General features: G+C 46.4%; 1 protein-coding gene across 1 annotated transcript in view; it reads left to right on the top strand.

Annotated features, from left to right (window-relative positions):
* Nucleotides 1–19584, top strand: part of CUL4A (cullin 4A) — a 635676-nt gene extending 616092 nt beyond the window's left edge. The window contains exon 20 of the mRNA XM_069204675.1: nucleotides 17555–19584. Within this exon, the coding sequence (XP_069060776.1) occupies nucleotides 17555–17650 (96 nt within the window). The 3' untranslated portion in view covers nucleotides 17651–19584. The remainder of the gene's footprint in view (nucleotides 1–17554) is intronic.
* The last annotated feature ends 6199 nt before the right edge of the window (nucleotides 19585–25783 follow it).

The raw sequence follows: 25783 nt of genomic DNA, 5'->3' as shown, positions 1-25783 counted from the left end.
CGGTGATTATGGTGGTTGCAACACAGCTGTAGAAGTCAGGGGCTACAGTCTACCCCTACCTCGACAACTGGCTGGTAAAAACTGGCTTGCCCCAGGCAACTGTCTCTCACTTCCAGACTACACAGGACGTCCTGCATTCGCTGATCTTCACTTTCATTGTGCCAAAGTCACACCTGACTCCCCCCTCAAATGCTCCCTTTCAACTGAGCTGTTGTGGACACAGTGCAGTCTTGGACCTATCTTCCAGAATGGCAAGTCCAGGATATTTATATATGATTCTGATATTTCAGCCTCTGTCCTGGATTTCAGTCAGACTGACTCAGGCTGTTGGGCTTCATGGCCTTCTGCTTTGTGCTAGTGGCACATGCTATTTGGCATCTGCGGCCTCTGCAGTGAGACCTGAAGTTCCACTGGGCACAGCATCAGAGGAATCTCTCAACCTGGTCCACATTTTGGATGGAACTGCAAAAGATCTGGTGGGGTGGCTGATGAACTGCAGTTGGGTCAGTGGCAGATCCCTCTCTGTTCCCCAACCGAAGGTGACTGTGGTCACAGATCTGCCACTATTGGGCTGGGGGTGTAAGTGCTAGAGGTGGAGATCAGAGGCCTCTGGTCTCTGGCGAAGTCTGGGCACCCCCATCAACTTGTTGGAACTCCTGGAGATCTGATTGGCGTTCAAAGCCTGCAACAAACAAGGCTTGGTGGTATTGTGGGCCCTCTGTCATGAGGCCCTACATCTCTGGACATGGCTGGAAAGTTAGGGCATTTCGCTGGTGGATCAACATCTGCCGCGCTCCCTGAATGCCAGAGTAGACAAACTCAGCTGTCAATGCCTAATGGATCACAAATGACATCTCTATCCAGAGATGGTGCAAGGTCTATTTCAAGAGTGGGTAGAGCCTTGCTTTTAGTCTCAAGTGGCGCTCCAATGTCCTGTACACCTTTCTGCTGATACCTCTCCTGTCTAGAGTTCGCAAGAAGATCTGGAACGACCATCCCAAGCCATTCATGTGGCTTTGGATTGGCAATGAAGAGTCTTCTATCTTGAACTCTTGAGCATGAGCATCAGCCCTCTGATCAGGCTGTATCTTCTGGAGAATCATCTGATGCAGCAGCAGAAGAGAGGGTCTTGCACCCCGAAGCTGCGTATCCTCCACCTTTATGCATGGAGATTGAGCGGCAATAGTTCACAGCATTCGACCTTCCTCCAGAGGTCTGTAATTTTATTCTGGCAGCTAGGTGTCCCTCCATCAAGACAGTATAAACCTGCCGTTGGGCTTTCTTCTAGTTGCCTGACCAACCTTCTTTGTTTAAATAATCTGTTATGATGCATTTCCTCAAGGGATTTCAACGCCTGTTCCCTCCAAGACCATTCACCATGCCTGAAGAGGACCTCAACTTGGTCTTAACATTCCCCATGTGCCCGCCCTTTAAGCCACTGTACAACTGCTCACTCAACCTACTCACCTGAAACATTGCTTTTTATGTGGCCATAACATAAGCCAGAAAGGTCAGCGAACAGCAAGCACGCTCATTGCACCCTCCTTACACAACATTCTACCCAGATAAACTGGTTCTGAAGACACTTGCCTCCTTCCTCCTGAAGGTTGTGACACCTTTTCTTGATACTAAAATATCACTTTGCCTACCTTCTTTGCTCGGTCTCCCTATTCCAACGAAGAGGAGACACTCCCCCAACTGGACCCAAAAAGAGGTATATTGTTCCACCTTGAGTGCACTAGAGAATTCTGGGTGGATGATGAACTGTTCCTTTGGTCTATTGGAGTGAATAAGTGGTAGGTAGGGCTGTGCAGAAAAGAACCATCTCAGGATGGATAGCGCTCTGCATAAAATCTGCTACAAATTGGCCAAAAAGCAACCCTCAGGACTTGCATGCCATCAGAGCTAAGGCTTTTACCACTGCTTTAGCTTGCAGATTCCCTGTCCTGTACATCTGTCAGACAACAACATGTGTGTCATTGCACATGTTCACCAAACTATATTATCTGATAGAGACTTCTAGTTGCAGATTCCTTACCTTAGGATTTCCCCAGGCGTCAGACTGGATCTGGAGATTTTTTCTGCGAGCAGTACCCCTGCTCACTGTTAGCTGGCATCAGTAGACGCCGCAGGCGCCATTGGGCAGATCCGGAGAAGAGCTGCCCCAGTCATTTTTTGACTACCTGTGACATTTTGTGGAATTCGTGTTTGACTAGTTTTGTTTTGCGTCATGGGATGTCCTGTGAGACCTGATTTAAGCACTGCGACTCAGTCACTGCATGAAGTCAATGACGGATCCGCACCACGTGTGCCTCTGGTGTTTGGAGCGTGACCACAACCCTAAGTCGTGCTTCGAGTGTCGGGCCATGAACCCGAAAGATTTGAGGGAGCAGTCCCAGAAGCTCATGGCGGCCCGACACTTGACTCTCTGTCGTTCCAGGTCCCTTTCGAGAGGAAGGTCAGGAGACCGGTCACCACCATTCTTCTTCGTCCAAGTCATCTGGATATTTGGGTAAGAAAAAGAAGTTGAAGAAGGCAAAACTTTCTTCGACTTCGCCCCATCGCTCGCACGACATGATGCGGGAAGAGCGTTGAAGCTCTAGACCTTCGACCTCAGAGGCTCAGCCTAGGTCTGCTCTGCGCCTCCCCGATTTTCCAGGAGCCGGGGCTACCCCTGCCGAACTTAAGGAGTTCTATAAGGCCTTGCTCCTCTAATTTGGGCAGTCCAACCCACCCATGGTGCCTTTGGGCCCAGGGAAGTCGATGAGGGCCTCCTCTGGTTCAAAGTCAGCGACTTCGGTCCTGGCTCCAGAGTGCACCTCAGGATCCGTTTCCAGATCAGTCCTGATGCCGGTTGTGCCAACGTGACCTTCCCCTGCGTCTGGTCAGACATAGACGGTCCCAGCACCGATTGGGCCCACAATCGACATCTACCCTATACTCATTCCTGACAACCCAGAGCCGGAACAACATCACTCAACACCGAGTCCGTTTTGCATGGGCTCTGCTGTGCCCAGGGTTGATCCTTAACCCTATTACTATGGATATGGATACGGGGATAGTGTAGATGGGTCGCTGGCCCCTTTAGAAGACCAACTTTATCCTGAATTGGACTGAGTACAGGATTTGGGAGATGCCAATGGGTTGGACACCTCCCTGACACTGGCATGTTTTCTCCCCGTACCGTGGCTACGGAGGAGGGAGGTTCCTATTCTATGGTGAAGAGAAGGGCGGCTGAGGTTTTGAACCTCGAGCTTTCTTATGTGGAGGTCAGGCCTAACCTGACCGAAGTGCTTCAGCCTGGGCCTCCAACTCTGAATCCCTTCTCACCCTTCAATGATGCACTTACGGACGTGCTACTGGAGACCTGGTCCAAACCCAGCACAGGGCCTTCTGTGAATAGGACAATTACCTGCCGCCATTGGCCTGCACCGAATGACCCAAATGTCCTTACCCAACACCCTACGCCTGAGAGCCTTGTCATCCAGGCTTCATCATCCTCTGGCACCTTCCCCACCGCTCCCCCAGACAGGGAATCAAAAACACTGGACAATTTAGGGAAGAAGATGTTTTCTTCTGCCAGTCTGGCACTGCGGTCCATGAACACTGCATGCCTTTTGGGGCGCTATTACTATACTCCCTGGGATACGGTCAGGCAAGTGTTGCCTCGAGTTTCGGAAGAGGCCCAGAACATTCTCTCCCAAGCCATGACTGATGGGAGAGACGCAGCCAAGTTCATGATCTGTTGTGGACTGGATGCGATGGAATGACTAGGCAGATCGGTTGCATCAACGGTGGCACTGAGACACCACGCCTGGTTAAGTACATCTGGCTTTTTGGGGGATGTCCAGCAATCTTTGATGGACATGCTGTTTGATGGCACTCGTTTCTTCGGAGACCAGGCGGATTCAGCGCTCAAGTGCTTTAAGGATTCCCGGGCTATGGCTCCGTCCCTTGTCCTTGCAGCGCTCCTTTTGTGGCTACAGAAGGGGGCACCCAACTGCGTCCATTTCCACTGGGCCACTGACCCGTGCATGCTGTACAGCTCCTGTGCGGACACGGGATCCACCAAGTTCGTGGATCCAGGAGTCAACGGGCCGCCCAGTCCACCCCCTCCTCTGCCTCAAAACCTTCCTAGTCTGTTGGGACATGAGAGACCAGTTGGCGGCAGAATTCGCCTTATCTGCCCCACTGGGAATCCATTACCACAGACAGGTGGGTTTTACAGATCGTCCGAAGGGGCTGCTCCCTCTCAGTCGAGACTTCTCCAGCCATGCCACCATCATTCGATCACCTGTCAGAGGATCAATTGGACATTTCTCCGCGAGGAAGTCAAAGCTCTCTTGGCCAAGGGAGCCATTGAGAGGGTCTCTGTGCCATAAGTAGGTTGTGATTGCTATTCCTGCTACTTTCTGGTGCCCGACAAGGGCCTTCGCCCTTTCTAGACCTCCAGTCCCTCAATCTCTTCCTCAAGAAGAAGAAGAAGTTCAAGATGTTAAACCTTGCTCAGGTCCTTTCTGCCCCGGAGACTGAATGGTTGCGTTAGACTTGCAGGATGCCTTTTTCCATATTCCCGTCCTGCCGACCCACAGACGTTACCTACGATTTGTGGTAGGTCACCAGCACTTTCAGTTCACCATGCTCCCCTTTGGCCTTACCGCTGCCCTTCGGGTGTTCACGAAAGTGATGGTAGTGGTTCCAGCTCATCTGTGTAGGTTAGGGGTTCCAGTCTTCCCCTACCTCGATGACTGGCTGTTGAAGGCAGACACACCCCAGAAAGTAGTTTCCCACCTCCAGACTACGGACCTCCTGCATCCGGTGGGGTTCACTATCAACATTCTGACATCACACCTGACTCCCTCTCAGACACTCCCTTTCATCAGAACTGTTCTGAACACAGTGCAGTTTCTGGCTTATCCTCCCGAAAAGCGGGTCCAGGCTATTCGGGCTATGATACTGATGTTTCAGCCTCTATCCTGGATTTTGGTGAGAATGACTCTGAAGCTGCTGGGCCTCATGGCCTCCTGCAGCCTGCTGGTCCAACGTGCCAGGTGGCATATGCGGGCTCTGCAGTGGGACCTGAAGTTCTAGTGGGCGCAGCATCAGGGGAATCTTTCCAACAAGGTTCAGATCTCGGAGGGAACTGCGAAAGACCTGCACCGGTGGTTGTCGAATCCAGATTGGGTCCATGACAGATTCCTCTCCCTTCCCCAACTAGAGCTCACAGTAGTGACAGATGCATCACTCCTGGGATGGGGCGGCCACATGGGAGAGGTGGAGATCAGAGGCCTATGGTCTCCGGCGGAATCCGGACCACCACCTATCGGCGAGCAGGGATACTGCTTAAAAATGTCCACATCCAGTCTGACGCCTGTGGAATATTTGAAGGTAAGGAAGGTGCGGCTAGGTAGTCTCTATCATTCTGCAGGGCATGTTCCTGTGCTGACTTTATGCCTCCCTGAGTTTCTGGGAGCCGGAGTGACCCCTGCCCAACTCACGGACTTTTATGAAGCCATAAGCCTCATTTTTGGGCAGTCCAACACAACTAGAGCACCTTCTGGCCCGCAAAGTCATAAGGTGCCCCTTTGGGTTCCACACCAGCAGCTTCGACGCCAAGGGACATCCATGGATCCAGTCCTGTATCCAGACCGACATCGGTCATACCATTCCGACTTTTCCCAAGTCCCCATCTGACGCTCCCCGCACTGCCCCCGTCTACGGGCACGCCATCTCCATTCTCATTGCTGACACGGAGCGAGATGGGCGCTGTGCGACTCTAACTCCGACATCGGCAAGAGCCTGATCCTAAGCCCCTTTCTTATGGGCTAGATTACGATAAGGAATGGGAGGGTTCACTGGACCCTTTAGAAAAAGAGCTCCGAGACCCTATGAACTAGCATACAGACTTGGTGAAGGCCAGCACTCTGGATACTCCTCCAGATACTGGCATGCTTTCTCCCCTACCGTGGCTAAGGAAGAGGGGCTTTCCTATTCCATGGTGGTGAGAAGAGCAGCTGAGGCCTTGGGCCTTGAGTTGCCTTCACTGGCTATCAGGACGAACCTCCTGACAGAGGTGCTTTGACCTGGAGCTTCTTTCTCAGAACCCATGCTCATCTTAATGAAGAGCTCACAGATATCCTCCTGGGTACCTAGTCCAAACCCAGCACAGGGGCTCCTGTTAACAGGACAATTGCCCGCTGCCTTCGCTCTGCTCCAGGGACCCAGCACCCCACCCCTGAAAGCTTGGTCATCCAAACCTCTACTTCCCAGGGTGCTGTTTCTTCTGCAGCCCTGGTTAGGGATTCCAAAATGTTGGACACATTTGGGAAGAAGATTTTTTTCTTCACCCATCCTAGCATCACAATCCGTGAACACTGCATGCCTTTTGGGCCGTTACTCCAACGTGCTTTGGGATATGGTTGCGTGAATGCTGCCACTGATCCCAGAGGAGGCATGGACTGTACTCTCTCAGGCAGTTGCCGAAGGGAGAGATGCCGCAAAGTTCACCATCCATTGTAGACTGGGCATGACTGCCTTGCTAGGCAGGGCGGTTTTATCAGCAGTGGCCCACTGGTCCAAACCCTGCTGGGCCTCCTGCATCCTGCTGGTGACACATGCCGGATGGCATATGCGAGCTCTGCAGTGGGACCTGAATTACAATTGGGCGCAGCATCTGTCCAACAAGGTCCATATCTCAGAGGGAACTGTGCAAGATCTGCAGTGGTGATTAATGTACCGCAACTGGGTCAGAGGCAGATCCGTCCCATTCCCCAACCAGATCTGACAGTAGTGACAGATGGCATCAATCCTAGGATGGGGCGGCCACATGGGAGAGATGGAGATCAGAGGCATCTTGTCTCCTGTAGAATCCAGACTCCGCATCAACCTGTTGGACCTCAGTGCGATCGGCAGTCATTGAAAGCATTTCTTCCTTCTGTCAAGGGGACAATGGTGCAGATGTTCACAGACAACACACCGCCATGTGGTACTGCAACTAGCAGGGCTATGAGGTGTTTTGGACCCTTTGGCAAGAGGCTCTGCACCTCTGGACGTGGCTCAAACAGCAGGGCACGTCCTTGGTGCTTCAACTTCTGGCAGGCTCTCTTAAAGCCAGAGCAGGCAAACTCAGCAAAAAATGTCTACCAGATCACGAATGACGTCTCCATCAGGAAGTGGAGCAAGGTCTTTTTCAGCAGTAGAGAGAGCCTTGGTTAGATTTGTTTGCCTCAGCAGAGAACATGCAATGATAGCAGTTTTGCGCATTGAAGTTTCCAAGGTGGCAATCGGTTTTCGTCCTGAGTGGAACTCAGGCCTCATGAACGCCTTTCCACCCAGACCAAATCTGAGCAGAGCTCTCAAGAAGATGAAGAACGACCGGGCCCAAGTAATCCTTGTGGCTCTGGACTGGGCACAGAGTTTGGTATCCCGAGATTGAGCAGCAACAACTGACAGCTTTTGACCTTTCGCCTGAAGTCTATAGCTTTATCTTGGCAGCCAGACATCCCTCCACCAAAATGGTATATGCCTGTCGTTGGAAGAAATTTGTTGCATGGTGCACAGGAAAGTTTGCTAACCCCCTTTCTGCTCCTCTTTCTGAGGTCCTATTGTTTATCCTTTCTCTGTCTCAGCAGGGCTCTGTTACAGGCACCCTCAAAGGTTATTTGTCTATTTCTGCGTTTTTGAGGTTGCCTGATCAACCTTCCTTGTTTAGGGGGTGGAGCCAAGATGGCACTGGAGACAGACACTCCTTGAACGAGCTCCGCTCTGGCCTCCAACGTAATCCTGTTTGCCTATCCGTAGTCTTCCGGGTCTGGGCCTCCGGGGTGGAAAGAAATGCCTGCTATTTGGCAGCGGTGAGCTGGGGGAGGAAATTTGCTGCTGGTCGGAGCAGGTCTGTTGCTGGGCTGCCAGGAGGCCTGCGTTGCTTCTCGGGCTGCGCTGCCTGTGACGCTGATGCCGGTCTTGACCGAGGAGGAGGTGCGGAGGGCCGGCAGACAGACCCGGGCCCCGAGTGATAGTGTGGCCCCCCAACTGGTGCACAGTGGCAGATTGGGAGGCCTGCTGTTGCCTGTGGGGATCCCACCATGCAGTGACCTTGAGAGTGGAGCCCTGGAGGAGAGTGGAGGCGTGCTGGAGCATGGTCGGTAAGGCCCCATTTCAGGATGGGGTGGGGGGGGTCTCTGGGGGAGGCGAGGCTTAGAAGCTCACTGAAACAGATGTTAGTACACTTCCCCTGCCCCCCCCTCCCCCCAGGCTGGAGGCTTTGAGAGGGGTGGTGGCTCCCTCCAGATGTATAAATCATTGGTGGCTACGTATATTGGAGGGAATAGAAGGGAATCCCTTCTTGTGGGCCTCCCTTCCCGCCTTGATAGAGACTAGAACCTGCCATTTGGGGCACGGGCAGTGGGGGTGCTTTTCTACGCAGACAGGTGCCTTCGGAGAGGGAAAAATGGACAGCTACACAAAAGTTGTGAATCCTCTGCTATTGACCCCGGACCCCTGGCGGTGCCAGACAATGCTGCCCTCCTCTCTGCAATGCAGTCCTCTAGAGAGGCCCTGGAGGGGTGCATAGGGGAGGCGCGATCGGAGGTCTCCCTCATGCGCTAAGACCTTCGAAATGTGGCAAAGCGAGTCACATCGGCAGAGAAAAGGATATCGGACCTTGAAGGTACCATCAGAGACCTGTATAAGAAGATGTCTGAGACTAGGGTCCTTAACAAGGAAATCATGTGACAGCTGAAAGACGCGGAGATCAGGCCCAAAGAAACAATTTGTGATTTGTAGGACTTGCGGAAGGAGTTGAAAGGACAAACATGAACCGGTTCCTGGGTGCATGGCTCTGGTAATTTATCCCACCTGAGAAGTTCTCTGCCTGTTTCGTGGCTGAACATGCCCAACGGGCGTGGGGGTGGGGGCTAGGCCCTCCAGGCCCACCCCCTAGACAGTAATTGCCTGCTTTCTAAACTTTAAGGACCGGTATATGATCCTGACAGATGTGTGCAAAAAAAGGGAAGTCAGATATGAAAACTCCGAGATCCTCATTTTCCCTGACAATACCAGAGAGTTTCAGAGAAGGCTTTGCATCTTTGACTCCATGAAGGCCAAGCTCCGAAGACTTCAGTTTCAGTATATGCTCCTCTTTCCGGCTAAACTGAAGGTCCTGTTTCAAGGGAAAGCATTCTTCTTTCAAACTCCAGAGGATGCCCGGATGTGGTTGGAAGAGCACCCCCAACTCTCCAGGACAGGAAGTTGGGAGGATGATAGTAGGCCCAAGGACAAAGGGAGACTGAGACCAAAGGAACAATCGCTCCTCAGGTGCAAAGGCCAGGGAAGGTGGAGAGGTGGCGGGGACACCATGTGGCGGCCGCCTGGATTGACCATGGGAGGAGTGGATTGATCTGACTCGGAGGGAAGCCGAAGCAAGATCACCCGAAAGTGAAACAGGAGAGAGGACCCTGCCACTGCCATGATAGTGAACGGCTTAGGCGCAGACAGTGAGACTAGCTCGGAGTCTCCCCTTTCGTTAGTGGCGGCCATTAACCTCCTAGAGACTGACAAGGAGGCCCTGGGGGGCAATAGAAGTGGTGGGACTGAGGAGGCAGCAGTGTGATTTGGGGCCGGAGGAGTATGGACTGGCTTCTCCTGCCCCCCACCCCCTGCTGGGAGAGGGGCTGCTTATATGGATATTGGATTTTTCTTTAATGCAGTCAATAACTTTTCTTGCGTTGTGCGTTGATCTAATGGGTTTTCGCTCCCAAAGGCGGGTGCCCTTATGTTGGTTCTTAAGTTTTGACACTGTGGGGGTGGTGGGCTACAGACCTCTTGACTCCTGCCAAGACGGTGTATGGGGCTTAGTACTTTCAGGGGCAGGTGGGAGGTGGGGAGGAGGGTGGGATGGGTCTCTGTTTCGAGAGGCTTTTTTTTTTTCTTGTTCATGGTTAGTGAATTCATGCCACAGACACATGCATCTAATAGGTCTCCCTACTGCAAAGTTGGTCTCCAGGCTTTTCTTTTACATCCCTAGTTGTCTTGGATGGGGGGAGGTGCGCCTCTGCTTCTGACATTACTCCCTTAGCTCAAAATGACCCCTACGGGTAGTGAATCAGGGCCTCCTTTGGTGGATTTGCAGTCCCTCAACGTTTTATCTTGGAATGTGAATGGACTGGGCGTTAAGATCAAGCGTGTGTTGGTGTCCTAGTATATAAAGAGGCTGTGTTCGGATGTCATACTCCTACAGGAGGCATACCTCAAAGGCACAAATAGGCTAACTAAAATGAAGACTGCAGCTAAAATGGAATCTGTCCTTTATGTATTTAAGAAGCTAAAACTAAAATAAAGAAGGCTAAAACCAAGTGGTTATAACATTTATGACATTCCTGGAATCATTTCTGAGCTAAACAATCACTAATCACTGAATGTGTTTTTGATTGACCTTGCTTATTGTACCTCCATGACATATTCATTACACATTTACAGAATAAATGCACACACCAAAAATGTGCAAATTATGAAATAGCAATTCATTACTTGTTACATGTTCAATAACACATCTTGAAACTGAAATGAAAAAGAGGTCTCTGCACTGGAAGTCATGATCTTTGCAACATCTTTTTTTTTTTTTTTTTTTTTTACATTGAGAAGCCAACTCTGAGTAGTGCCAATTGATCCACGCTATGTTGGAATTTACCTCATTAAGAAGCCATTTTTTAATCTTATCAGTAATGGTTTGGATGCCTCAAATCGATTTTTTTTTTTACTGTGGCCTGGACTCTTATCAATAAGGTGGCTTAATCCATGGACATCGTGGTTACTTTGTGCCATCATGCCTGATGCACTCCACGTACTTTTAGAGAGAGGTTGACATTAAAGAACATGCCCTTCGATGGCAAAGCGCTCTTGGGGGAAGTAGGATGACCCTTCCCAGAAACATCCTAAAAACAGTTGTGCCACAGTTTACTTCCTGGGTTTGGTCTACCCAGTGAAGCAGTTCCATCAACAGTACAGTCCACTTTGCACTGAAGGCATTTTTCATTTCCCACTCAGGGAGTACGTACTGTTTGGATTCTATCTAATAACAGAGCCACCCACCATCAAGTAAATCATCAGACAGGGCGCTGTGGGTTCTTAGCTCTTTGGTGTTGAAGGTCTAATGCCTATATAGTGCTGCCTGCAACTGGGCGTCTACCCAGTGGCAGCACACCTTGCAGGCTTCTCAAATGTGAGGGTGGATTAAGTGAGTCCCCTCTCACCAGTATACCAGACATGAGGGTATTCAACCTAAGGTGACGATCATACTTTTATGTTCAAAACATCGTAACTTGGGTATGAGATACAAGAGGTGAAGTGAAAGAGGGTGGAAGTTAGAAGGATACAGATGCACAAGGGGAGTAAGTTGAGAGAAGAAAGGGAGATAGGGTGTCTGTTAGACCTGGCATCTTTTGACATGGTTCCCCTGACTTTTTGCTTTCTGACCCCCTGTTTTCTCTGTGTGCTGCACTTTGTTTTTGCTGGCTTTAGGACCAGTGCTAAAGTGCATTTGCTGTGTGACTAAAAGATGGTAACATTGGCTTCTCATTGATTGGTGTATTTGATCTACTAGTAAGTCTGTAGGAAAGTGCACTATGTTCGGCCAGGGCCTGTAAGTCAAATGCTACTAGTGTGCCTTTGGCACTGGGTGTGCAAACCACTATGGTAGCCTTTAAAACATGTCTCTGGCCTGCCATTGCAGAGCCTGTGTGTGCAATTTTCCCTGTCATTTCAACCGGGCAAGTGTACCCATTGTCCAGGCCCAAACCTTCCTTTTTATTACGTCTAAGCCACCCCTAAGGTAGGTCCTTCTTAGCCCCAAGAGGCAGGGTATATTGTTTTTAAAATGTTGGAGATGTACTTTTAAGTTTAATATGTTCAGGTGGTGAAAACCTCTGAAATTCGTTTTACAGTATTGTAAGGACTATCTCTCCCATAGGCTAACATTGGGGTTATCCAGGAACATATTCTGAGTGAAGAAAAATTGAGATTGGTGTCTCTGGACTCACCATTTAAAAATACATCTTTTGGTAAAGCTGTTTTTTTGAATTGCAGGACTGAAAATGCCACTTAGAAAGATGGCATTTTCTTACTTTAACTATTCTGTGCCCTCGCCTGTCTCTGAATATACACATGGGTTTGGGTGTCAGCTACATTTGTGCATTCTCTCCAGACAGCCACAAACAGGAATGGCTGGGTATGACATGAGATACATATGCATTTATCTGAATACTGATAGTCGCCGTGGGCAGGGAGAGGCAGTTTACACTTACTTCTGAATAGGCTGTGTCCTGCCCTCACACAAACGGCTAATTATCCACTAGTGGTAGACTGAGGCGAGGACTTGGTTGAAAGAGATCCCTGTGCACTTCAGAGAATTATTTTGAAGTTACTCCTTCATTAGAGGCCTTTTAGGGTTTAAGTACTGGGACTCTGACACCATACACACAGAAGACTTCTGGACTAAGGACATTCTACCAGGAAGAGGGACCACTTTTCTGTCAGGAGGGACTACCACTTTGCTGTTTGGTCTGCTGTGTTGGCCTGCTACTTCTTGCCTATGAGTGTGAGGACTGAATCTAACTCTCTAATTCCTGCAAGCTAAAGTTTCTTCAAGGGCCTGACTGAACTTGCCTTCTGTTTCTGAAGTCTCAGGGATATCAAAGACTTCACATGCATCTTGCTACCAGCAACTGGGCTGCTCTGCTGTGAGTCCTGCTCTGCCAAGTGGTGCCAAATCCAGTCCCCTTGGGGGTGAGTGTGGTGCTGCAACCCAAGATCTGACGTAACAACACAAGCAATCCAATGTGATGTAATTCACGCTTTGCTATCAAGAGGGCTAAAGCAATTAATTTCCTGGCAATTTTAAATTTGCAAGGGCGAGGGAATCCCTCTCCTCAGGAGGCCAACAAGAGGGGTATGTGGAATTCTTCTGTCAGTAACCTCGGTGATGCAATTAACAGTCCCTCCCAGAACTCAAGCAAGGCAGAGCAGTGCCCCAGCATATAGAGTAGTTCGGCTCCCACTGCACCACATCGAGGCCAATGGGCCTCTGCAGTATAAAACGTTATAAATATTTTACCTGGGCAAGGCATGCCCTGAGCAAGACATAGAAATGTATCAGTGTAAACCTGTCGTTTCTCAATGCTATAGAAGTGTGAGACAGAATAGAAGCCCATTGCGCTTCCTCTATGGGGGAAACAAATTTCATCCTCCCGTCTGAGGGCGCAGAGTCTACTGGGGGGAGGGGGGGGGGGCGGGGGCTAGGGCTAGGGCTAGGGTAGTATGTCTTTATGTAAAGCCTGATACAGGAGTGTGACAGCCTTAATGCTGCTGTTTGTACTACAAAGCACCTGCCAACCCTGTGAGCACTGAGTTTTGCTGTACCCTATCCCCAGTTTTCTCTAATTGTAGCCACCACTGTCCTATGTAGCAGACAATGCCCCTACGGTAATCCAAAGTCCTCCGCAAGTCTCTCAGAGGACAGTAGTTCCCCATCTCTGTACAAGTCTCCAATTCAGCCAGTGGTGAACGCTGCCCATTCTGTCGGGCCCCGGATGGTCACCCGGACAATAAAGGCAGACATCTCAATGGGAGGTCTGGGAAATATGACGAGGCAGACCAGGTGTGCTGTAAGCTGCGCAGCCAGCAGCACTGTATAACATGTAGGTCCATGGGCCCATTTTGGGGTGGCCCCCCGGGTGACAACATATGAAATAGGGGGCCTCGTCCACAGGTTGCAGTCATGCATCAAGCCATTGATGGTACCAATGGAGCTGAGCTGCTAAGTAGTAAGATTCCAAGTCAGGTGCTGCTAGCCCCCTCCCCTGTTGGGTGCTGTAGTTTTCTCAGCACCACTCTGTCTGGCTAATCTCCAGCTAAGATCAAGTAACAAGAAGTCCAATTAGCAGAACTGAGATCTAGGAATATAAACTGTCAGGATGGACAGCCAGCAGCACTGTATAACATGTAGGTCCATGGGCCCATTTTGGGGTGGCCCCCCGGGTGACAACATATGAAATAGGGGGCCTCGTCCACAGGTCGCAGTCATGCATCAAGCCATTGATGGTACCAATGGAGCTGAGCTGCTAAGTAGTAAGATTCCAAGTCAGGTGCTGCTAGCCCCCTCCCCTGTTGGGTGCTGTCGTTTTCTCAGCACCACTCTGTCTGGCTAATCTCCAGCTAAGATCAAGTAACAAGAAGTCCAATTCACAGAACTGAGATCTAGGAATATAAACTGTCAGGATGGAGAAAAACTAGAGTAGGCGCAGCAGACCCACCATTTTGGCAACTGTATTTCACCCCGCTACGGAGATTGGAGCGACTTCCAAAAGGCCACACTAGCACAGAGACTTCTTACCGCCGCCCCAATATTGCTCTCCACAAGATCATAGGGATCGTGATAAACTTGAACCACAAGGTGTTTGAGGGTAGATGCCTCCCAGGTGAGGCCACATAGGTTTTGGGGCAGGGCGTGTCTCTCGACATCCTTGGAAAGATATAGGATTTCTGCCAATAAATACAAAGACCTAATACAGTCCCAATGTGCTCCAAGAGGGAGATGGCTCCATCTGAATCATCCTTTGCATCTCAAAGGAAGAGGATCATATCAGCATACCATTCGGTTCTATGATATCTACCTTGATGTTCCAACCCAAGGATACATATATCCATTCTCACCTCTTCTCCCAGGGGTTCTACATCCACAGCAAACAGTAACGGGGAAAGGGGTCAGTCATGTCTGGGCCCCCAATCCTTCCCACGTAGGAGCCCCAGACTACTCTACCCATCTTGACACGATCTGTGGGCGATGCATAGAGGAGCTTAGCCCATCTAATAAATCCCAGGCCAAGTCCCATTTCTGAAATAGCTTGATAAACATAATTCCACCTCAGGCTATCAAAATCCTTTTTGATGTTTATGACTATTATCAGTGCTCACTAGACATTCAGGAGGGGAGTTTCTAGGAGAGAGGAGCCTTCTGATGTTAATGGCAGTGTTTCAGCCTGACATGAAAGCCGTTTGATCCAGGTAGATCAGCTTTGGCATGGAGGGCAGGAGACATGATGCAAGTATTCTGCGAATATTTAGCATTGAGAATGGACAGTACGCACGGACATCCTCAGGTGTAGTGGGGTGGGGGATGCCCTGCCCCTAGCTCTGCTGCGTAAAGTTCCACTACTTTTGGGCAAGCTCTTCCACTTACATTGCATAAAACTCTGCTTGGAAGCCATCCACACCTGGCACCTTACCTCGTGCTATTGCATTAATGTCTGCTTGCACTTCCTGCAGTGTGATGGAGCCACCTAATTCCGTCGCTTTGTCTTCCCCCAGAGGCGGCAAGTCCACCGCCTCAAATAATTGTGCTTGAGCAGGTGGGGGGGATATTCCTGGGAGGTGCATACAGTGGGGTGTAGTATTCTTCAAATAAAGCATTATTGGCCATCTGGCGATATGATATATTCGCTCTGTCTGCAGATTTTATTTCTAGGATCAGTGAGTTATGGGGTGTGTGACTTGCCAGCCATGGCTTTATTGCGTTCGGTGAGCACCCATGTCATATAGGCTTGATAATCAAAGCATCTCAGTTTCTCTGTACAAGCTGCCATTTCTTCTTTGGCCTCTAGAAGTTGCTGCAGTAATTCTTGGTTGCCGGGTCTCTAGCTCTAGGGCCCGTAGGGCCTTTTTTCCCGTCAATTTCTGTCACCAGAGTGCACCTGGCGCCCACTGTTTCTGCTATACACCTACCACTAACCCCGGTTTTGAAGGCCTCCCACTCAGTGAGTGGGGGAGGCAGTGGAGGCGGCATTTTCTAGAAAGTAGTTCCGGATGGATTCACTGATGGAGTGGCAAAAAGTGCGGAATCCTACGGAGATTCCACGCATAAGCAACAATCCGTGATTCGGGGCACGATATCAAGAGAGGGTTATGATCCAGAACTGTGTGGCATAAATATTCTGCATGCCGAATGGACCTGTTTACGATGGAAGATGTTCGGAATGCGTTCAGTCGGACATGCAAGTCATGGAGGCCCCAGTCTACAGTTAAGATGATAAGAAACCAAGCATGCATTAGTAAAGCCCATAGTTGTTGGTTGATTTAAAAAAAAAAAAGCAGGGCAGTTTTTGCTTCATCAAGCATGCACCTGCATGTTTTAAGTATCCCTAGGAGATACTGGTCTCAATACAGTTTTATTCTTTCACAACCCCTCCTAACTCATGAAAAAACTCCCTCAAAAAAAGAGCACAGGATGAATCCATCGAGCACTATTGTGGTGCTGGAAAAGGAGTACCCTTATGATGAAGCATGCCACATAATACTGGTGACGGGCTGCGTTCGTTTTTTAAAATAATTTTTCTTCTAAAAAAAAGTTCCCTTCAAACTAATCTGTCATAGCACTATATAAAACAGAATGCAGGCACATTAGGGATTATACGAAATGTATATTAAATCTCACTTATCTCTACCAGTCTTTCTTAGGTTTGCAGCTACTGTAGGGGGGAGGTACTGGTAGGAACTCATAAGCTCCTCGGTCTCTCACCAGTTTGTGTTTATTTAATTCTATCTAAGCAGTGGATGTTCTCTACACAGTTACATCACAGTTGCTTTTAAAACTGGAATTAAGTTCTGTCTAGACAGATTTGAGCTCGATCTATAGTTGCTTGAACCTGTATGTACTTGAGTCATTGGTTAGTACTAGGTGTACAGATTCCTTATTACACGTGTGGCTGGTTAGTAGTGCTAAATGCTTTTGTGGGATCGAAGCTATACCAGAGTTAAATATCTTTGTATGGTTTTCTTTTGACATGACCCTATCAAAGGTAGCTGCGTGCTAGCCTTGTTGGCATGTGAAGCACATTTTGAAGGCATTTATCTCAGGCAATATCCTCACGAAACGATGTCAATTTGGCCTCATGTTTACATCTATCTCTGTTGTACTTTCTGGTCTGGAAAATGTGTTTAAATTGTTTGTAATAAGAGTCAGTCGTACTTGTGAGTCAGGTAGCTGACATCATAGTGACTAATAATTTTGATCATTCTGCTAACGCTGCACCTACAGTCCACATCTCTTTTTGTTCATTTTCGCCATCTGACTGTCCTGGATCATGAAAGGAAACTAAGATAGCCATGCAGCTGTGTGGGTGGAGGGATATGGATGAACATGTGTACAGATACACATGCGAAATTGGCTGTGCACAATTTTGGTTTGAAGATCTTTGAGCAGTAGGGTCCTTCTCACTCCACACAGTGGAGACATGCCCTGCTGGTTGGTCATGGGAGAGAGCCTAATACTGTATTTGCAAGCATCAACATAAGAGTAACTTCACCTTTATTCTGTAATGTAATGCATAGAAAAGTGATTGTTTATCAAAATGTTTCCAGCGTATTAGAAATAGACCAAAGAAATAGCTTTGTACATTTATGAAACATGTAAAAAGATTGCTGAATTGATATTTTCCTTCCTAAAGTAGCTGTTTTTTTTTCTTTCATGTATCTCAAAAACACCGAATTTTCAACATTTATGAAGCCGGGAGACTTGAAGAAGAGAATAGAATCCCTCATAGACCGAGACTATATGGAGCGGGATAAAGACAACCCCAACCAATACCACTATGTTGCATAACCAAAAGCACAAGACTATTTTGTAGCACTAGAATGTACCTTAAGGACACAGAACACAGCCTATGCTATACTCGGACAAGATGCTGTCCTCTGTGAATCAAACAGATAACTCATTCAGCTGAAGAAGTAACAGAAAACTTTGCTGGATCATCCATCAACAAGTGTGGTTCTGATTTGCACAAGTACTTGGACGCTGTGATTGCCAGTTTGCTTTTCATGCACATTAAGTTGTACTTAGAGAGCTTCTTTACAATGTTTGAGTCCTGGGTGTACATCTTGGTGCACGAGAGCCCTATGTGTTTATAAATTCCCTTCTATAAATGATTCCTTGGGCTGCTTTGTTTTGGCTGCAAGTGTAAGCCGCACATAAAACGTGAAAAAATAAGCTGATCACTGAATTTTGGGAACAGCACTTATAGTAATATATAAAATATTGGAATAAACAGCTTTAGGAAAGTAATATTCTAGGGTGCTTTGAAGCACTGATTAGACTGGTGTACTTTAAACCAAAGGATGGCGCCGCTTATGGATTGTTAAACAATAAATTACATTTTGTGACTTTATATTATTTCGCGCAAATTATCAATCTTTCCATAGTGATATAAAGACTATGCCATCTTTTGTAACGTACAAAATGTGCTCTCCCACTGCTCACCTGATCTCATTTAGCCACATACTGAGGCTGCAGTTTGTGTGACCATGTTGTGCTATAATGGGAGGCTTCTTGTTGGTAAGTGGCTTGGAAAGCATTTATAAATTAATAAGGCTCAATTTTGTTTAGTCTGTACCATCAAACCAAGGGCCTGAGCGATGCTTGACTAATGCCTGGCATGCAAAACCTCTATGAGCAGGACTGGAAGGGAGAGAAACCTTACCTCTGTGGCCACGACCGGGGAAGAATACTTTCTATCTACTAGAAAGCGTGCATGAACCAGAATTCTCTGCAGGGGTGTCGTCGCTTAAACTGGTAGAAAGCGATGCAATAATTTGGATAGCAATTAGCAGAGAAGGAGTATCATGGAGTAGATATACATTTTCATTTAAAAAAGGATAAATGAAACAGTATCTATAGCAACAAATATTCGGTTGGCTGGGTGCCCCCGAATGTTTCTCCAATATGTTACTTGGGAGTAAACCAGCTCTTAAAATTTAAACTTGCATATACATCCCGGTTTGCGATCCTCCTAAATCCAAAAGTTGCAGAAATTCTCTAGCAGGTGAGCCACAAATACACCATTACTTGGTCTAATCAAACAACTTTAGGTTGAATTTCTGGTCCCACCGTATCAGGGAAGCTCTGTTAAGTGCCAAGATAACAACTGGGTTTCAGTATGCACAAGGTGTAGTTTCTAATTATTTTTTTCCCCTTAGCTGTAGAAGTCTTAACTGTATTATTCGTCTGTTGGATTTTTTTGCAGAATGAGATGTAATTTTGCAGACACGGCCCTACTACAAGTTGCTGCTGTTCGGTTTACATTGGCAGTCTGTGGAACTGCTGTAGCACAGCTCTCTTTACCGCCAAGGAACTTTTCAGGACATCTCAGCGTGCAACGTGCTACTGCTGCCTTATAATCTAGGAACAAGATTTGTAGGCTTGATGCTGTCAAAGACTAGTCTGAAGTTGACAGCATATTGTCACTCAAACGTGTTACATGCTGGTGACACGTAATTGACTTGATTTGATTGGTAACTGAATGTATTAGTGGTTTTGTAACTACATGAGCATTTAGTTTGTGTGGTTACATTTACAGGCTGCACTGCATAAATACCAATGCCACAAGATACGCTTATAGTTTTAATTGCAATGAAAAACTACCAAAGGTATTTTGATAAAGGCAAAATTAGTGTCATACTAATGTATGTATATTTTCTAGAAAACATTTATTAATCCACATAATTTGATTTTGCATAGCATTAAAATGCTTTGGTAACTTCCTCTGTTTGAGTGTTATTTCTCAATTGTCTTTTATATTGTGGAAAAAAAGGTTTGCGCTGAATTTAATCATTTTAAATATATTTTGTCCCAGGGTTAAAATCTTGATTCATAAAAAATGTAGTGTTATAATATGCATAGTTTTTAGATGACGCAAATAAATTGATTTGTATTGTGTACAAAATTGTCACTTAGCCATCACGCTTTCGAATCTGCAACATTAGTGCTCACAAGCATCCTTGCCTGCATATTCATTTCTATAAATAAGGGAACAGATACCCAACTAGCCCTTGCTGCCACTGGTTTCCCATTTAACGTAGCAGTCTGTACTCAACCATAATACTAAAGAACACTGGGGAAGATGACCTGCACTGACGGCATTAAGTAGTTGTTGTGGACCAAGGAGAATTGCAATCATTTTCAGGGTCGGATTGGGAAACAAAAGTAACGCTGTCAAATTTTGTCGGACCAGCCCCCATGCCCCGGCAGTTGCAGACCCCCTCCCCACTCCCACCCCGAAATTTATGAAAATATTTGAAGATATGGTGTGTTTTACAAAATATACTTGAATATAGAACTTTGCCCAGTCATTCAATATGTTGGACATTAGAGACAGTGCTGCATGGCGGCTCAATGAATGAAATGCTCTACAAATCTACTGATTGATAAAGAGAGGTTGTGTAAGGAAATGCCTTTTTGTATGGTCACCCGCAACTTATTGGACTGAGTGTGCTGGATTTTCGACTTGACTGCATTGAGGCCTGCTACACCAACCTCGTTGCCAGTACCATGACCCCAAAACATGTATGTTGCATCGGCTAGATCCACTTGGCAGAGGCTAACTTACCTATATGTCCCTATTATATGGTACCAAGCACGAGTAAGTCAGTCACCCCAGCGACTGCAGCACCCTCAATGTGACACAGGTAAAAGAGGTCTCAGTCCACCACTGCAGACTTGAAGAAATTTTGTGAACTGCTAGCCCGGCTCTGCCATTGAAAGCAAGGATAAAGGCAAGCCTCCCTCTGCACTATGTATAAGTCATCCCCATGGCAGACCTACCAATCACTAAGGTAGGGCAGCATATTTCATTGGAAGAACATGTGTTTTATATGTTCTAACAGTAAAAATGCTAAACTGTTGTTATTACTGTGTAAAGACTTGGTAGCCTCAGCTGTGCTAATGCCTGAATGGTGCAACCAAAGTTGATACTCCAAGATATCAAACAATTCATTACATTAACCCCCAACTTCATTTTTTATTCGAAATTAATGTAACATGTCGCAGTGTGCAATGTTTACAAAGTTGTCATTTTTTTGCTTTCAGTCTTCTGTGCCCTCTTGCACAGTGTGTCTGTCCCCAAGACAGCTTTCTGCCCTGCTGGGGAGACATGCTAACCTCTCCCAGGAAAGGAGACAATAGAAGCCTGCACTGGAGAGAGGTGTTAACTGTCTGCAGGTGGCCCAAAAGACGAGCTTCAAAGGAGAAGCCGCCTTTGACAGACACATAGGTAAAGCTTGGGAAAGGGGCTGCTCTATTTTCTAGGTAGACAGGTTGGGACTAGGGACAGGGAATGGAAAACTGGTTGTCGAATCGGATTTCCAGAGTTGTGTAACACTTGGTAGCCTCACCTCCGGGTTGGGCTAGATAGCGTTGGACTCCGAGACAGGGGTTCTGCCAAGTGGGCAGCATTGTGCTTCGTAGGAAAGCCTGATCTGTAGCATGGACTGTATTTTCTGAACCTGGCAGTTAGGAGAAGGGAAGAGACTGTTCCTGCTGTGTCCTGCTCATGGAGGAGTCATCTCCAGAGCCTAGCCGAAGCAAGAGACTCTAAGGGTCATTAGGCTGATCTCTTGTTCGCAGCACAGGGCCACAACAGATGAGAAGCCTGCTGTGGCAATTTGATAGCCCAGAATCTTCTCATCCCCACCAACTGCCGATATGCAGCACCAAGGACCCTGAAGCTCAAAGGTGCAGTTCGCTGAGCCCTAAAAAGTCCATAGTGCACCATTGTCACCCAGAAGACAAGTTATTGCACAGGGAAAGATTTGGCTGTGAAAAAATACCGGGTGACTGGACTTCTACCAGGACCATGAGGACTTTGTGTACCGTGGAGTAGCCGCAGGAAGACCTCAGTTGGATCCACAGCATTGTTGAGCATCTTCCGCAACCTGTACCCCTTGCATCAGGGCCACTTCCATAAGAAATTATAACAAAGGATAAAGGTACCTGAAACTGATTGAAGACTGCTTCAACTGCTAAGGCAGTTGTTTCTGAGGACCTTGCTGGTCTCCCTGACTGGCTCCCAGTTGGAGTTGGTTGCCCTGAGTAACTTTAATTGATCATTGTACAACTAGCCAAAGGTTTTTGGACAAAAAAGTTCTTAGTGTCAAAATCGTTGAATTTGCCAGTGCTTGTTCACAGTTGAGTAAAACATGCATATTTACTCTACCTTGTAAAATCTATATCTCTTGAACTCTCCAGTGGCTCTTTTTCATGGTGGTGTCTAGAAATACGGTCTAAATTTATAAATTGGTGTCTATCTTGAGTGTCTCGTTGATTTCTTCTTCAGCTTTTTTGGTGCTGTTTAAATGCTTTACGCTTGTTCTATTGTGCAAGCCTTGCTGCGCAGTGCCACGGCTACTCAGAGTTGAGCTGCAGGGTTTAATAAACGAAACCGAATGGTCGGAAATTGGTATTACATGGTAAAGTCGCACAGCCACCCTACATAATACAGCTGACAAAGCCCCAGCACCACATCAACCTATTGGAGTTGCGGGCCATCCGCTTGGTGGAAGGCCTTCCTGCCCTCACATCAAAGGGAGGTTGGTGCAGGTTTGCACAGACAACACCACCACCATTTGGTACTGCAACAAGCAAGGTGGGTGGGGTGTTGACCTTGTGCAAAAAGGCTCTGCACTTCTAGACATGAGTGGAAAGGTGGTACAGCCCTGAAAATTTATACAACTTGCTGTATGTGAAGGAGGAGCCAGGAGGAAAGTGGTGAAGAAGTTATTGTGGGTATACCAAAACACACACCCACACACAATGAATTAACTGGTTTAATACAGTACGAATATATGATAGCAAGAGAACTTTTCTCCATGTTTTGGCTGAGATATATAATAGATGTAAATTGCTGCACAGAGAGCAAGGGAGATGTAAGTATTGGAAGGGACAAGTTTCCGGAGATGGTGACCATGTTCAGGGTTGGTTATTGAGTCAGGGTTAAACTGGGAAAGAAAGCATGGAGGGAGTTTTCTTGATTTTCGAATCCTTTGTGTAGGAAGATTTGTGATGGAATAGTCTTGTTATAGCGTCGGACTTTAATAAGTAAACTTACAAGGGGACCCGTATAGGTTGATGAACCTTTTGACTCGTTCAAGATGTTCTTACCATAGTTCCGGAACATTAAACAATAATGAATACACAATAATCATTTGTCAAATCAATAATCAATGGAGTCAGTAATTATCACACACATGACCTTTCAGCCATGAATAACCACACCCTTAGTAAAGGTTTAGTAAGTTTATTTTCCATATATTAGCAATGCTAAAGTCATGTAGATTAATCTCAAGATCAAATCAAACATAAATAATCTTATTGGTTAACCAAAAAGCTGCAAGAAACATAACCTAATCAAAGCTTGAATTATAATGCATTCTAAAGCATCAGTACAAATCATTAGTAAAGTCAGTTTCAATAGTACTGCATAATCCATAGATTTCAGCAAAGTAATTCGTCAACCATTTGTCTCTGCAAATTGTCAGTCATGTAGATAACCTCCACTAACCAAATTTGCATCAGCATGTGGGGCTTCATGCAAAAACAATTTAAACCACAAAGTTGGAAAACATCTAAGTAAAACTATTAAGACAGCGTGGTTGGTATCTAGAAAGAAAAGGCACAAAAATGTAATTCAGTCACATTGTCATATCTACCTATCCACAGTATGGGTCAGCAAGCAGAATCAGTCTTCGTCCTCAGGTCATCAGTTGATCAGCAAAACATCAGGCTCTCAGTCCGAGAGTATGAGCACAGTGACAGAATCTCAAATCTCTTCTTCTCCCAATGTTGCATCACAAATCAGAATAAGGCCTGAATCTTTTCCCTCTGTCACGTTGTTAGATCAAAGTCATCCAAACTATCCCCTAATTTCCAATTGGTCAATTAATCGTACGTTGTTACTCTGTCCAGTGAAAACTTTACACCAAATCTATGAATTCTAAAGTTTCACACTTCACACGTCGTTGATTGGTCTGCTTTACGATGCTCTCATCATCCGGCTCGTCAGGTATCGAATTTGTTGCATCTTTTTTACCGGTCAGTGTCTTCATTGTTTGCGTCCTGGGAAAGAACCTCTTGCACACATTACACACGTCTCAATACATTTTAAGGACACTGTCTCCTGTTAGTCGGTTCTCATGGAAAGATTCTGCTGAGCATTTTAACAAGACCAATGAGCGTTTAACAGTTAGTTCACGCTGTCAGCATTTTTTATTAAATGTTAAGAAATAAAGCTTCTGCGTGAGGCCTGGCAAAACTAGGCCAAGACACTCACTAAGTTAAGGCCTACAATTAATAAGTTAGAACATACTTCATAACCCTTAATGTGACATATTACTACATTAATCTAATACATTTTCAATATTTCATAAGTACTAATAATTAGTACATTTCGTGAACGTTGGTGGCCATTCTTCGAGGTCACAGTTTCAAACATGCACATTAATTTTCTCTACGGTATTCATTTTCTACATAAGTCATTATTCAAAATACGTAAACACTCATTAATAATTTCTAATTAAGTCATCTGCTTCAGCAGTTTGATGGCAAAGTGAAACAGTGAAGGTGGTGCGTATTCCATAGTGTGGTGGAGTTGGGTCAAGGAAAATTTTTGTACGAGAAACTGACCCTGGTATGTACCTTACTCCTGATAAGGACCGTACCAAGATCGAGAACCCTTCCATTTCTCGTAAAAGAGCCGGGAATGTTGGTGATTGGCATTATGTGTTGTTATGACTACCTGTTTTCTTTATTTTTTCTGGTTATTTTGTTCTCTTTTGTTCGCTACATGTACATTTTTGTATTCTGTTAAATTTAAGGGAAGAGAATATGTTGTATTACGCATAGATGGCCATGCTGACTCAGCAGTGTTTCAGATTGTGATAACTTAGATTGCTTAGAAAGTCAGTTGCCGGCTGATCCTCTCGGGGTGATGGTCTCACTTTCCAGTGTGTGGAATAATTGATATGAACTCCATTTTATGTGCAGTTTGGATCATTTCAGGGTCTATTTTGCAATGAACCGAGCTTGAGAAATGAGACCTTCCCTCAACCCTTTGCTCTTTTTGATCTAAGAAGCGTCTCTTAAACTGGTCTAAATACTATGAGCTCGTACAACCAACACTAAATGGTGTTTGAAAAGAGCGTGTTCTACAGTGTCAAAGGCTACAGACAGGTGACGTAAAATAAACAATAATAGCAGCGTTATCTGCTTGTTGCAGCATTTAATCCAGGGTTCTCTTCCTCCCATACCTGGTCCAGATACCTGGCCACAGCAGGTGCAACGTCAGCTCGAGAAAAGTTTCACGCACCTCCATTTACAAGCTTAATTAAGCAAGTAGTAAGCGCTATATATAAAAGCAATGTAAACACCATTTTCCTCTTTCACATACAGCATTTAATTTTCAACCATATTAGATTCAGGGGGAGATAATATGCATTGAAATATTGAGCGGAAACAAAAATAGAAAAAAGCTACAAGTGAAGAGTCTCATCGGCTAAATGTGATAGAAAATATAATGAGCATCAGAAGATTTCAGGAATAGCAGAACAGTTTATATTGCAACGAATACTCGCAATGTACAGATTGCATCATGACATCATGTCCAGTATAGTGCCTCCTTCCCCTTTTAAGCATAGACAACATGAAGTTATTTTACTGTGTATTCCTGTACTTGTTCCATTTCTTCCGTACTTCATTAAACAGGTTAGCTCTGTTTTTTCCTGCAGGAATATATTGCCATTGGATTTGTGGCAACACCTCTTTAGGTATCTTTTTCAGTGTTGCACACAGCACAGGCCTTGTTGTGTGCTACCATGGCCACTCGTTCTACATTGATGTTATGAGTGTGCGGTGTGGTGAACTGAATTGAAGCATTGTTCACTAGCCTGTAACGAAACAGGAGGTGAGCAT

This window comes from Pleurodeles waltl, chromosome 8 (assembly GCF_031143425.1).
Source record: "Pleurodeles waltl isolate 20211129_DDA chromosome 8, aPleWal1.hap1.20221129, whole genome shotgun sequence".
In the NCBI taxonomy this organism is placed as follows: domain Eukaryota; kingdom Metazoa; phylum Chordata; class Amphibia; order Caudata; family Salamandridae; genus Pleurodeles; species Pleurodeles waltl.
This window is presented reverse-complemented; position numbering and strand designations above follow the sequence as displayed.